This window comes from Python bivittatus, unplaced genomic scaffold (genome assembly GCF_059951505.1).
Source record: "Python bivittatus isolate LINGU-HERP-01145 unplaced genomic scaffold, Pbiv_v1 ctg000330_np1212, whole genome shotgun sequence".
NCBI lineage: Eukaryota > Metazoa > Chordata > Lepidosauria > Squamata > Pythonidae > Python > Python bivittatus.
In genome coordinates, this window is record NW_028277058.1 from 30,718,491 (window position 1) to 30,731,833 (window position 13,343).

General features: G+C 37.8%; 1 protein-coding gene across 1 annotated transcript in view; it reads left to right on the forward strand.

Annotated features, from left to right (window-relative positions):
* The window catches only part of CFAP54 (cilia and flagella associated protein 54), a 159,701-nt gene that overhangs the window by 117,148 nt on the left and 29,210 nt on the right, over nucleotides 1-13,343 (forward strand). Inside the window, exons 47-52 of the mRNA XM_088141903.1 lie at nucleotides 1,149-1,331; nucleotides 2,452-2,538; nucleotides 4,015-4,137; nucleotides 4,532-4,585; nucleotides 8,524-8,740; nucleotides 11,563-11,663. Of these exons, the coding sequence (XP_087998029.1) occupies nucleotides 1,149-1,331; nucleotides 2,452-2,538; nucleotides 4,015-4,137; nucleotides 4,532-4,585; nucleotides 8,524-8,740; nucleotides 11,563-11,663 (765 nt within the window). The remainder of the gene's footprint in view (nucleotides 1-1,148; nucleotides 1,332-2,451; nucleotides 2,539-4,014; nucleotides 4,138-4,531; nucleotides 4,586-8,523; nucleotides 8,741-11,562; nucleotides 11,664-13,343) is intronic.

Here is a 13,343-nt window from a genome sequence, read left to right on the forward strand (position 1 = left end):
TCTTTAAAAACCTGAATTACTTAGAGTTGGTATATCTGAAGGCACAATAATATTCTGTAGTTACCAACCTGGGGCGCTCTGGTCTTCCTTAAAGGCCTTTCCCTGAATGCCCTGCCAATTGAAGTTAATTGGATGGCTCCAAGGGAAGACCTTCACAGTTTTAGGGTCTTAACTTTTGGAATAGCCTTTCCAGAGAGCCAGCCTGCCTGCCTGCCTTTTTTCCTGCCTGCCTGCCTGACCTATTCCTAAATTGACATTTCTCTTCTAGTTATGTCTATAGTTAGGATTTTAAAAATAAAATTAAATGCCTATCTTAGCTTCTTTGGCAATAATTCTGCTTATCTTTGTTTTGATAATGAAGCTATCAATCTGATTACAATCTGTTTCAGTTTACCTTAAAATCAATAACTCCAGCATTCTCTGGTTACTTTCTTCCAGTATTCCTGCTTTTTCCACTTTCTTGATTATGTCTTTCCTACTAGCTAGTATCAGGTCACATGTAGCTGATCAGTTTATACCTTCCTCTGATCTTTGAAGGGGAAAGTTACCAGCAATAGGGATGTGCAAAGTGTTTGAAAAAGATGCTTTGTGAAGTGCATTAATGAGAGCAAAGCACCTCCTTTGGAAACTCTGAAGTAATTGGAAGATTTGTGCAGCAGCTTGGAAGTTCACACTGTTTGAGTGAATGTGGATGCCCAGCCATTTTGTTTTTCTGAAGATCCCAGGAGATGTTCCCAGGGCATGCATGTGCAGACAGCAAGATATAGTCTTTGTGGTAGCTGCACGAACCTCTCAAGGAATGTGATTGTTCCAACATTTTTGTGGAGGGGTGCTTTGTTCACACAAATGCACTTTGCAAAACACTTCTTTCAGATGCTTTGCACTGTCCTAGTAGAAATCTAATATATGTTTGAAACTAAATAGTTGTATTAACTGATTAGCCTTTGAAAACCTCTTTGATTTCATAGTTAGTTAATAAAAATAATTTATAATTGGAAAGTAAAGCAGTCTTATAAAGTGCCTTGGTTCCATGTATTGTAGGTTCAGTATTATATTCAGTTTCATCTAAGGCATTTGAAACGTTAGAAATTCATTAAATGTGTTTAAACTTATATAGAATTTAAACATTGTAATTATTCTAATTTCAGTCTTTGTTTAGAGCTTCACTACCACATCCTAAAGCTGATTGTGACTTTGCACAATATGAAACAGACATATTAATTCCTGGCGTTGATTTATTTGTGGATTACTATAGAGCTGATATTGCAACAGTTATAGCAAGTCTCAGTTTTGTTCTGCATGAATTGCATTGCAGAAGGCAAAATCTAATAGTAAGTATTATAAGGGATATGGTAACCATATAGTCAATAAATACAGCTATGCATCTTTTTTAGTTATGTACCTGATCCTACGGATGCTTACTTAGAACAGACCCACTTGTTACCAACTAAATATACAAACAAGATTATATGTATAAGCTGTAGACATAGTTTATAAATCATAAAGTTTGTAAGATTTGTCATATAAGACTATATTTTCTCTAATATGTTCTTGAACTGACTTTCTTGCCCATTCCCCTATCTGTATATAGTCTCAGCAGATCAGTCTGTCTGAGTTGGAAAGCTAAGCAGGGTTGGGCCTGTTTAATTCTTGGGTGGGAGGAAATATCAGGACTGTAGGCTAGACTGGGAAATTAAAAAAAAAAAAAACCAAGAAGAAAATAACAAATTGCTTTTGTATTGTTGCCAAGATGGACACGTCCATGAAGTCAGCAGGAACTGAGCTTCACTTAAAGGAGATTGTACTTTTTTAATATATAATATCACTAAAATATAGCCCAAACTATTAAAGACCAAATGTTCATCCATTCAGTGTTCCTCTTTATCCTATTTGATAAATAGACTTTTCACATACATATTTATATGTCATGTGAAGGAACTTCATGGAAAATATTGCTTTGTATTGCTAACTCAACATTTACAAAATTATATTTATAAAGTACAAATAAAAAGTTTATAATCAAAATTCTAAGCATATTAATTCAGAAGTTATTTGAGCTGTGTTCAATAACATGGAAAGCTGCCTTATGCCAAGTCACTGGTCTATTTAACTTAGTAATGAGACTCTCTAGGTTTTAGGCAGAGGTTTTTTCAGCTTTCACTTGCAAGTGATTAAACTTGGAATCTGCTGTATACAAACTTTTTTTTTTTTTAAACAACCAAGCTGGTCTATTGGGATTATTGCATTAAATATTATTTTGATGGAAGTATCTTCTCTGCCCCTTTGAAAATTCTGATCTGCTTTGCACATTAGCAAAATGCCTTGCTGAACAATCTGCACAGGCCCACTATTCATGTTTTGGATGCATATTGTTTTGAATTGTGCCATAAAAGGGGAAGAAAGTAATATGTACCTATAAATAAATATTTATAGCGTCTTATTTTTTTGCAGATTTTGCCATTGTTCACATTATACCAGTACTTTGTTTCTGAAATTTGTCGGAGTGAAATTAAATGCATTGAAGGAAGGATTCTCAAGGTAAATGTAATAAAAAAAGTTGAGCAACACTATTAAAAATAATTTAATGCAACTTGGTTATTAAATTCTGCTATTTCATGAGGCCATTAAGTTGTTGAACTAGAAAAAAGTTTGCTAAAGCCAAGAAATCCCCATATTATCTGTGGTTTCTGAATACTGTTCAATATTTGTTTTTCCCTTTTGGAAGAGTGCTAACACAAGATTCTGTATTCAGTGAGGGATGGAGAAAACAGTTCTCCAGACTTTCAGACTTTCAGCTTTTAGATCTGATGATTTTTTATGAGGACTTATGTTGCTATATTTTAGGAACAGATATTCAAACTGTCCTCCTTATCCCATTACTTTGACTTTTTTTTTTAATGTATGAATACATCTGTACATAAGTGTGAAGTATTCAGTTGTGGAGTCCTGGTGATTCATTGAGTATGGAATTGTGGACTTTTGTTCCGTTGCTGACTTTCCATACTTAAATTATCAGGAGATGTATTTTTATATCTATGCTTTTTTAAATTTTGACCATTTTGTGCATACTAAATGGAAAGATTATGTTGCTTTTGTTTATTTGTTGAACTTTAGTGTGTGCCGTCTGCACGTACTGTTGTTGATACTGAATTTTCAGACTCTATTATTTTAGCTTGTTTGTGGAGTGTTTCTGGCAGATAACTAATACAGAGTTGTACACTGTGCATTCATGCATTAGTAAGAGAAAAGGCTGCAAGAGCTAGCCAGAAAAATGTATTCTTTACTATTGTTGCTGATTGTAAGCGGTGCTGAACCTTTGCTGAGCTACAGCAGCTATCTGTGTAAGTAAACTGGAAAAAAGGATATACTTCTATTGTTGGCAAAAGGCTGTTACCTGGCTGTAGCAAGAAAATATTTTTTCCTTTATCTGCATATTCCTATAATACTTACTTTATAATACAGAAACTACATGAATTTTGAGCAAAATTTATAGTGATGAGGATGTAGGATATTGTCAGAGCTACCAGGTAGAGCTAAAATATATGTTGTTTTCAGAATGGAGCTCATCCATATGAAATGTGAATAGACAGTCTTCACATTTTGAATTGTAGGGGATTGTAGGGACTCCTTTATAATGTGGTGCTTTCCTCTAATAAACGGTTTTATCCCATTGCATTATGCATAACTGAACATGTAAAGATATGCTCTGAATTACTGTAATAGTGTGGTAGCTTCTCACATTTCTTTAATAACTTGGGAATAACAACATAGCATAACAAGATCACATTGAAATACTTGTTACAACTCTTTCTATACCAGCGTAATTTCTTCTGGGAATTGTCTATGAGAAGAAGCTGAATCACCACTAATTGTTTTAAGAGCAATTCCACAGCTAAGAAAATTAATCACATTATTGGCTGCACATGCCCAATGGAAGTTAGTGCAAGAAATAGCATTCAGTGTTACAGACATATATATATATGAATGTTAATTAGTTATCCTTTTTATTCTTAGATTAAAGTACTTACAGATTTGGGATTTTTCTCTGATGCCTTTCGTGAACTTTGTATTATTAATCGTGGAGAGAAAATTCCCTGGAAATTGCCTTCCATATACAAACATACTACAAAAATTGGGGTAAAGATATTTATTTTCTTCTCTTAGCCTAAAATGCCAGAAAATAAACTCTCCTCCATTTACTTTGTTGGGATACTTTGCCAGTGAGGGTTTATAGCACTTGGCTTGTTTTTTGTTGTCTTCATTTTTTAATGAAATAAAAGGTTATGCTTTCTTCTCTTTCTGAGACCATAAGCAACCTATTATCTACCATAACAATGAACATTTGGAAATTTAAAGCCGAAGAAACAATGTCATAGCAAAATGGAATATTAATATAGGTACAGAAAGGTGTATTTATTTATTTGATGAATTTGAATTGAAGTTAAAGCTATGTTCTGTCATAGTGTTATTATTTCAGTTTTCCAATCTTTCTTAGTATATAATCTATATTGTTATTCTTTACTAAATTTAGACCTCTTCAACTTTTGATTCATCACAAAACCTCTTGACAAATGGAAATCTACAGGTAAGAAAATATTATATCTGTAATGGGCTATGAGAACAAGCTTGGGAGACAGGAACTGGAGGAACCATAGCCTAGACAATGGTCAGACAAAAGATATGTCAGAAGGAATGGGGAAGTGGAAAGCATCTTAGAAGGGACCCTCCCTAGTTCTCTGGAAAGTAAAGGCACTACAGTAAAGGTAGTGTTAGTACTCATGGTTTTGGTTTCTTATCTGGATTACCTCGAAGGCCTGACATACCTAATTGACATGTTCTAAGGTAGTTGAGGAGAACATACCCTTTGTAGTAAGAATGTGATATAAATACTAGCCAGTTTGGGAGTAGATTTCCTCAGGTATAATGTTACCTGAAGCTTACATTTAAACATCTAAATTCAGTTCTACATCCAATGGAATCTAGTCTTTTTCACAATTGAAGAACCTCCTCAAAACAGAGATGATATCCTCTGTAATGCTGCAGAATGGCAGCAGTAAGATACAGCTTAATTCTGACAGTAACATTGCCTTTGTCTTGGCCAGACAGACTCATTGTTTCTTCAGACAACTATTACTAATCCTGTCATTTTGTATTGGTCATACGTGTTGCTTTGTGTGCTACCAACTTGTAACTCAAAAGCCGCCCTATGTAAATTGTAAAATAAGAGACTTTGTATTATTGCAGAGGTATTTGAGATAAACCCATGCATTATTTTACATGATAACCTGCTACTTCACAAGAAGTATCTCAGATTTACTGTTTTGTGCTAAAATGCAACTTCTGACTTGGGAGACTTCACAGAAAATGACATCTGAGGAATCTGTACATTTGTTGCAGTTAAACAAGTTCAGTATAATTTCAGTTTGGAATTTTTAACCCCTTTTTAATAACTGCCTGTATGTAATTAAAATACCTGGAAATTTAATACAGCACAAATTGTATTTACTGTTGTTATACTATAAGTGAATTCTGTATTTAACCAAGTTAATAACCAGTAATGTGCAACTGTTTGAACAACCACACATAAAATGTGTTCTTAAATCTTTTTTATAATCCAAGCGGGAAGAATAAAGTGGGCTCCCCCAGAGTTACATGTACCTAATGTTATTACAATTTTTTATAAATTATCTAGTATTTGGAATGGTTTGTTTATCAAATTGCAGCTCCTACCAGCTAGGTGAATGGGATAATACCTTAGAGACAAAAGTTACAATTCAAAATCATCTTGACAGATTTGAACTTTGGGACAAATCCAACAGGAAAATGTTCAGCTGTGAGAAGTGTTAAATCCTACATATGGATAAAAGAAATCAAGTGCATAGCTATAGGATAGCACAGCTTGGTGGCAGTGTGTGTGGGAAGGATGTAGGAGTATTCTGTCCAGTTCTGGGGACCACATTTTAAAAGTGATGTGAAGATGTTGGAACAGGCTGGAGAAGAGCTTTCAAGATCATCCATCCATCCATCCATCCATCCATCCATCCATCCATCCATCCATCCATCCATCCATCATATTTATATAGCCACCCATCTCATAAAACGTGACTCTGGGCAGCATACAATAAAAAACAAGCCATAAAATAAGCAATATTAAAAAAAATTCTACAATTTAAAAAAAATCCATCAGTATTTATTATTAACAGATTAGCAGAAAGGATTCAATGTTATAGACAACACAGCCACCTCACTAGTTCACCATTACTTTGAGATCCCCAAGCCTGTTGACACAACCATGTTTTGAAGGACTTCCAGAAGGATGTCAAGGATGGGGCCAGTCTCACTTCAGGGAGAATAATGTTCCATAGGGAAGGTGTTATGGCAGAAAAGTCCCATCTCCTGGGTCCCGCCAGATGTAACCCCTTTGCAGATGGGACCCGCAGCATACCTCTTCTGCCAGACTTGATGGGATGTGCATATGTAATTGGGCAGAGGTGTTTCCTCAAATAACCTGGCCCCAGGCCATGAAAGGCTTTAAAAATCAAAACCAGCACCTCAAATTGGACCCAGAAGCAGAGTGGCAACCAATGCAGCTTCTGAAGCAGAGGTGTAACATGAGCCATTCTAGGGGTACACATAACCGCCCACGCCACTACATTTTCTACCAGCTGAAGCTTCTGGATACTCTTCAAAGACAGCCCCATGTAGAGTGCGTTGCAGTAGTCTACCTGGGAGGTGACCAGGCATGTGTGACTGTGAGGAGAGCCTCCTAACTCAGGAATGAGCACAAATGGTGCACAACATGAAGTTGTGCAAAGGCCCTCCTAGTTACGACTGCCACCTGCTCTTCAAGCAGGAGTTGTGAGTCCAGGAGGACCCCAGGTTGCATACCAGGTCTGTTTGGGACAGTGCAATCCCATCCAGTACAAAGATGGCTAGGTCCCTGAACAGGAGGGTCCCAAAACCCAGAGCCACTCAGGGTTCAGCTGAAGCCTGTTGTTCCCCATCTAGGCCCTCACAGCCTCTAGGCACTGGGATAGGGCATCAACAGTATTGCTTAGTTTGCCTGGGACAGAGAGGTATAATTGGGTATAATCAGCGTAATGATGATACTTCACCCCATGGCAACAGATGATCTCACCCAGTGGTTTCATGTAGATGTTGAATAGGAGTGGAGAGAGTACCAAACTCTGTGGAACCCCACATAGTAGGGCTGAGGGTGGGACTTCTACCCCCCAATCAGCACCAACTGGTACTGACCCCAGAGAAAGGAGGAGAACCAGCACAATACAGTGCCACCCACCCCTAATCCCAGGAGCTGGTTCAGAAGGATACTGTGGTCGATGGTATCGAAGGCCGCTGAGGTGAAGCAGGCCAAGGATGGATGCGCAACCTCCATCCCGCTCCTGCCAGAGATCATCTAAAAGTTTGACCAATGCTGTTTCTGCCCTATACCCAGGCCTGAATCCTGACTGAAAGAGGTCCAGATAATCCATTTCATCCAGTCCTCTGAAGCTGCTGCATGACCTTCTCTACCACTTTCTCCAAAAAGGGGAGGTTAGATACTGGATGAAAATTGTCCAGTATGGTGGGATCCAGTGATGGTTTCTTAAGGAGGGGGGGAACCAACACCCCCTTAAAGGGTGGAGGAACAACCTCACTCAAGGAGGAACTCACCACCACTAGAACCCACATACACAACACCCCATGGGCAGCTTTAGTTAGCCAGGAGGAGCATGGATCTAAAGAGCAGGTGGCAGAGCTCACAGTGATAAGGACCCTGTCCAGTTCCTCAGGCCCAACAGATTCAAACTGTTCCCAGATAACAGGGCCAGACACTGCTCCAGGCATCTCCCTGGGACCTGTAACAAGGCCAGCATCCAACTGAGAATGAATTCAAGCAACTTTATATAATAAGGGATCTGGAAACCTAGTCTTAATAGGACACTTTTGTGTTGGGCATATTAGCTTGCATAACAGAAGATATAATAATTGCCTACAAATATCTTTAAAAAGAAGGGATGGACTCTTCTTTATTGAAACTGGGAGCAGAACAAAGATCAATATATTGAAACTTTAAAAGAAGGAATATTTAGGCAGAATATCTTGACAATAAAAGCTGTTAAGCAATGAAATCCCCTTGCTAGAGGTTTTCAAATGGGCTGGATATGCTTAGTGGATTCCTTTACTGAGAAGGGTAGATGGCCTATAAGATTCTTTATAATTCATACATTGAACATTAGTTTAAGTCAATACTGATAGCAGTGGTTACCTTTCTGACTCTTTGGGTTTCAGCACAAATGAGTTTGATTTAGTTTCATATAAGGTTATATTTTAAATGGAAGAAGTAGATCTCATGTAAGGAAGATGAAAATTGTATGAAAACGTTTCATTTCCATATATGTTTGCTAGATTTCAATTTGGCCTCAAAGGTAATTTTCTTTTACTTACAAAAGTAGATATTATTTGCATATTCTTGAAAGGAAAATTGTTAGTCTTAAAATATGTTTTTTTTTAATTTACAAGGCATTAGAAGATGTATTTAACAGGCCTATACATTCAGCATGGACTGTAGCATGTGAACCAAGAATCATGGATAACTTTATGTTAGCTAAAATGCATTTTATAATTAGCCTATCTGCAACATTATATTGTGTTCCTGAAAATGTAATGAGGACAACATATTCTACTGACTCTGAAACATTAAGGAAGGCAGGAAGAAATACTGATGCATTCATAAAAGGTATTGGTAACAATAAGACAAACTAAAAGTTTTATTTTAATTTAGTATGGTATATGAATCTTAAAATATTTTGAAAATGGTTGTGCTTGCTTAATATAATATTCCCACTATTTGTTGCTCAAAGACATCTTGTTAGAGAGTAGGTATCCTTCAAAATGAAAGTCATCTAAATGTTATGCTTACATTTTTCCACATGTGATCAACTTTGCTTGAATGTGGTCTTTATCTTAAGATTCAAAAATTTTAGATGTTATAATTAAACCTGAACTTGAATTATCATCTCATTTCCTATTCCATTGTAGAATGCTTACTATTTCAGTGTCAGAACTACGATGTTCAAATCCCAACGAAGAAAAATCTCTTGAAACTCATAATAAGTTCAAAAAGAAATTCATTTATTGAGATGTACATGCAGCTTCAAAGCATTGCTGAAACTAAAAAGCCTGCGCATTCCCACTCTACTTTTACCCTTACTTCTCACCCCCCTTTCTCCGGCCAGTTCTCATGTTGGTACGACCTTGGACATTCCTGGCCCCAGATAACAGTCCATCTGTGTTAACGGTTTCACTTTCCTTGTTCCCCCCTCCCCCTAATGGAAAATGGCAGAAACGAAGCAAGCAACTAATGAGCTGATAGATTGCTTGCTGGAGGTTCTGATATGCCGCCCCCCTAAAAAAAAAATTCATACAGAAGAATTAACTTCAAAGCTGGTTCTCGAAGACCTGCATGAAACAAAGAAAATAGAATAGACACATATATATGCATATATTATTATTGTTACAATATAACTTTACTTTGGTTTATCAGGATATTTTTTATAAAATTCTTTAATCGGTTTTGGAGCTTTCATATGTTTTCTAGCTACCCATTCAGAAAAAGACTTTGGAAAATGTTTCCATTGGACTAGAAATTGCATTTCCCCCTTATATTTCCTAACATCTAATATTTCGAAGGCTTTCACGGCCAGCATACGAAGGCTGGTGTGGGTCTTCCGGGCTATGTGGCCGTGTTCTGGAAGTTTTGTTTCCTAACATTTCGCCAGCATCTGTGACCGGCATCTTCAGAGTGCAGGAGCATAGACAGGAGCAGTTCTCTCTGTGCCCAGGATGATGTGACCCTTTTGTGGGTATTTATAGAGATCTGAAGGGGGGGACTAGGGGTTGGGGGGTTGGGTTAACGAGTGGCTGCTTGTTTTGGTGTCAGAATATGTGTGTAACATACATACACACATATTCTGACACCAAAACAAGCAGCCACTCGTTAACCCCCCCAACCCCCCTAAACCCCCCTTCAGATCTCTATAAATACCCACAAAAGGGTCACATCATCCTGGGCACAGAGAGAACTGCTCCTGTCTGTGCTCCTGCACTCTGAAGATGCCGGTCACAGATGCTGGCGAAACGTTAGGAAACAAAACTTCCAGAACACGGCCACATAGCCCGGAAGACCCACACCAGCCATCTAATATTTCCTTTATTTCAAAATGTTGCTAACCTTCAACCATTATAGGTTCCGGAACTGATGGAGCCACATGCCATCATGTTGATTCTATATAAGGCTTCAGCAAATTATAATGAAACACAAGATTGATCTTCCTTAATGATTTAGGCAGTTTGAAGTGAACAGTCACTGGGTTAATAACTGTTCCAATTTCCAAAGGACCGAGGTATTTAGGTCCTAGTTTCTTTGAGAGTTGTGACGATTTCAGGTTCTGGGTTGAAAGAAATACTTTGTCGCCAACTTTCCATTTCTTTTCAGGCGCCCTCTTTCGGTCTGCATATTTCTTGTAACTTTCTCTTGCCTTTTCCAATGCCTTTTCTATAATTGGCCATAAGTCTTTCATCTGCTTAACCCATTCGTCTGCTGACAAGACACCAATCTTTTCACATGGAAGTTTGGGAATTGGTACGAAGTCTTGACCCATGGCTATTTTAAAAAGGGTAAATCCAATACTATCGTGCACTGGATTCTTGAAGTCTTGACCCGTGGCTATTTTAAAAGGGGTAAATCCAGTACTATCATGAAAGATAGGAAGCAGATGAAATAACACTCTTCCCTCTTTGTGTATTTCTGGCTCATTAAAAGTATTCGTGCAGCAAACCTATTTTTGTTTTCTAATTAAATTGTTTATGGAGAGTTCTCCAATCAAATCTCTCAGTCAGCTATTCTGATTCATACATGAAGCAGGGAGTACTGTGTGGCAATGATTATCATATACAGGTAGTCCTCAACCTACAACCATTAGTTCAGCAATTGTTCAAAATTATGATGCTGCTGAATGAATGGTGGTTATGACTGGTCCTCAGAGTTCTAGCCGTCCCAGCACCCTGCAGTCACATGATCGCCATCTGGGTGCTTGCCAACCAGTTCTCACTTATGACTGGTTACAGTGCCCTGAGATCACATGATCACTATTTGCAACCTTACCTAATGGCTTCCCCAGAAAGTCAGTGGGGAAGCTGGCAAGGAAGGTCACGAGTCACTGGGGTAAGTCTCCCCCACCTGCGCACCCTCCCCAACCCTTGCCACACTTCTCTTGCACCCCCATGCACCTTCGCTTACCCCCTGCACACCTTCCCCAATCTGCGCCGCACCCTCGTGCACCCCCTCACACCCTTGTGTACCCTCCCCGACCCATTTGGTGCCTCTTGCACACACCCTCATGCACCTCATATATTGAATCCTTGACATGATACATGAGAATAGTGAATATACTATAGAGCAGCACAGGAATAATTCAATAAGGCCTTTTTGCTACTTTAAGAGATACATTGTTTTGGGTGCTTCTATTGGAATTGATCATGTATCTTATTTTTACAAAGGTTTTATATTACCTCCAGCATTTACAAGTGGAAAACGAGAGACTGTCATGATTGTAGAACTTGAAAAGAACAAAGACTCATTAAATACTGCTATTCTAAAGGTAATTATATTTTTAAAAATGAACATCTACAGTCAACATTAATAAAATATTTTTTTCATATTTTCAAAAAGCAGTTTATTTTATATAAACTAAAGGATCTCAGTACAAGAAAGTACACACGTGTATTGAGAACCAGAAATGTGAGCACAGGTTTCTATTGAAGGGCAGATGGATAAGAATACAAGGAATAGGAAATGACAAAGATATTGTGAGATATAATACAGGCTGCCAAACTAAGCTGAAGGTTGGAATAAATGTCCTTCTGTACCAGATTACTGAACTTTCAGGGAGGAAAGACATAATAATAGTGGGAGATTTCAGCTACCTTAACTTCTATTGGAAAACCAACTTGGCCAAGACTGCAAGGTCTCAAAATTCCTCTCATTGGTCTTGTTGATTGTTTCATTTCCCAGAAGACTGAAGGAGGATTGGCCTTCCTAGATTTGATACTAATAGATAGAGAAGAGAACAGTGATAACTTTGGGAGGAAGTGACCATGTCATCTTGGGTTTCAAGCTAATTCAGATAGAGAAAGTGAAACATCATTGCACATGCACATTACACTTCAGAAGAAATTTCAGCAAGCTTAGAGAAATACTAGATAAGATCTCATGAACAGAAATTCTAGGGTCAAAGGGAGCATAGGAAGGTTGGGAACTCCTGAAAAGATACTGGATAAGTACAGTTGATACGTAAGATACTGGAAGTACAGTTGCACACAATACCAGTGATTAAAAAATAACAGCGAGAGATTTTAGGAAACTATAAGGAGCTTTTGACTGAGCTAATAATTTAAAGGGACATCTGTAGGAAATGGAAGAGGAGACATTATGGAGGTTTGTTGTATCTTCAAAAAGGTCAAAAGGCCTGGGTAATTACAGTTAGGTCAGCCTGACGTTAATACAAGGCAGAACTTTGGATATGATTATTGACCTATCAATTTTGAGCATTTAAAGAAGAATACTCTACTTGGCAGGAGGCAGCAAGGTTTTATCAAGAATAAATCATGCTAAACCAATCTAATCTTTTTATATTTTTCCAATCTAATGGAATGTTGATAAAAATAACAAAAGCTCTTAAGACTATCTGTCTATCTGTAAGCAGGGTAACTTAAAAATTGAACAGAGCTGAACCAAATGTAGTATGGGTGACTAAGATGGGAAAAGAAAAGTCAGATTTGAAAATGGGTTAGAGCTGCCCAGGGGGAAAAAAACAAAAACTGAAAACATTACCCCAGTGCTCCCCTATGGGAGAGGTAGCTAAGCAGTCACTGCAAATGTTGATGGGTCCTCCACTCTAAGACTGCCCTGTTCCTTCCTGGTCACATGACCTAGAGCAGAACTATTCTTAAGGGGTTGGAAAGAGTTTTAGAAACATGCTCTGCACGCTTTCCCTATCTTGTTTGATAGAGTGACCAGTTTAGTTGGCCATGGTAATGTGGTGAATATAATGTACGTTGACTTCTGAAAAGCATTCAGTAAAGTATTTCCTGAGATTTTAATGCAGAACATGGCAAAATGTGTGTGGACATAATATCATTAGATGAATACAGAAGTGATGACTATCAGGGTCACAAAGAACCAGAAGCAATTCAGTGACTGAACATTTGAAAAATCAAAGACATGAGTATAAGATAGGGGAGTTGAGGTTGTAAACAAATTGATGAATATTACCATCTTT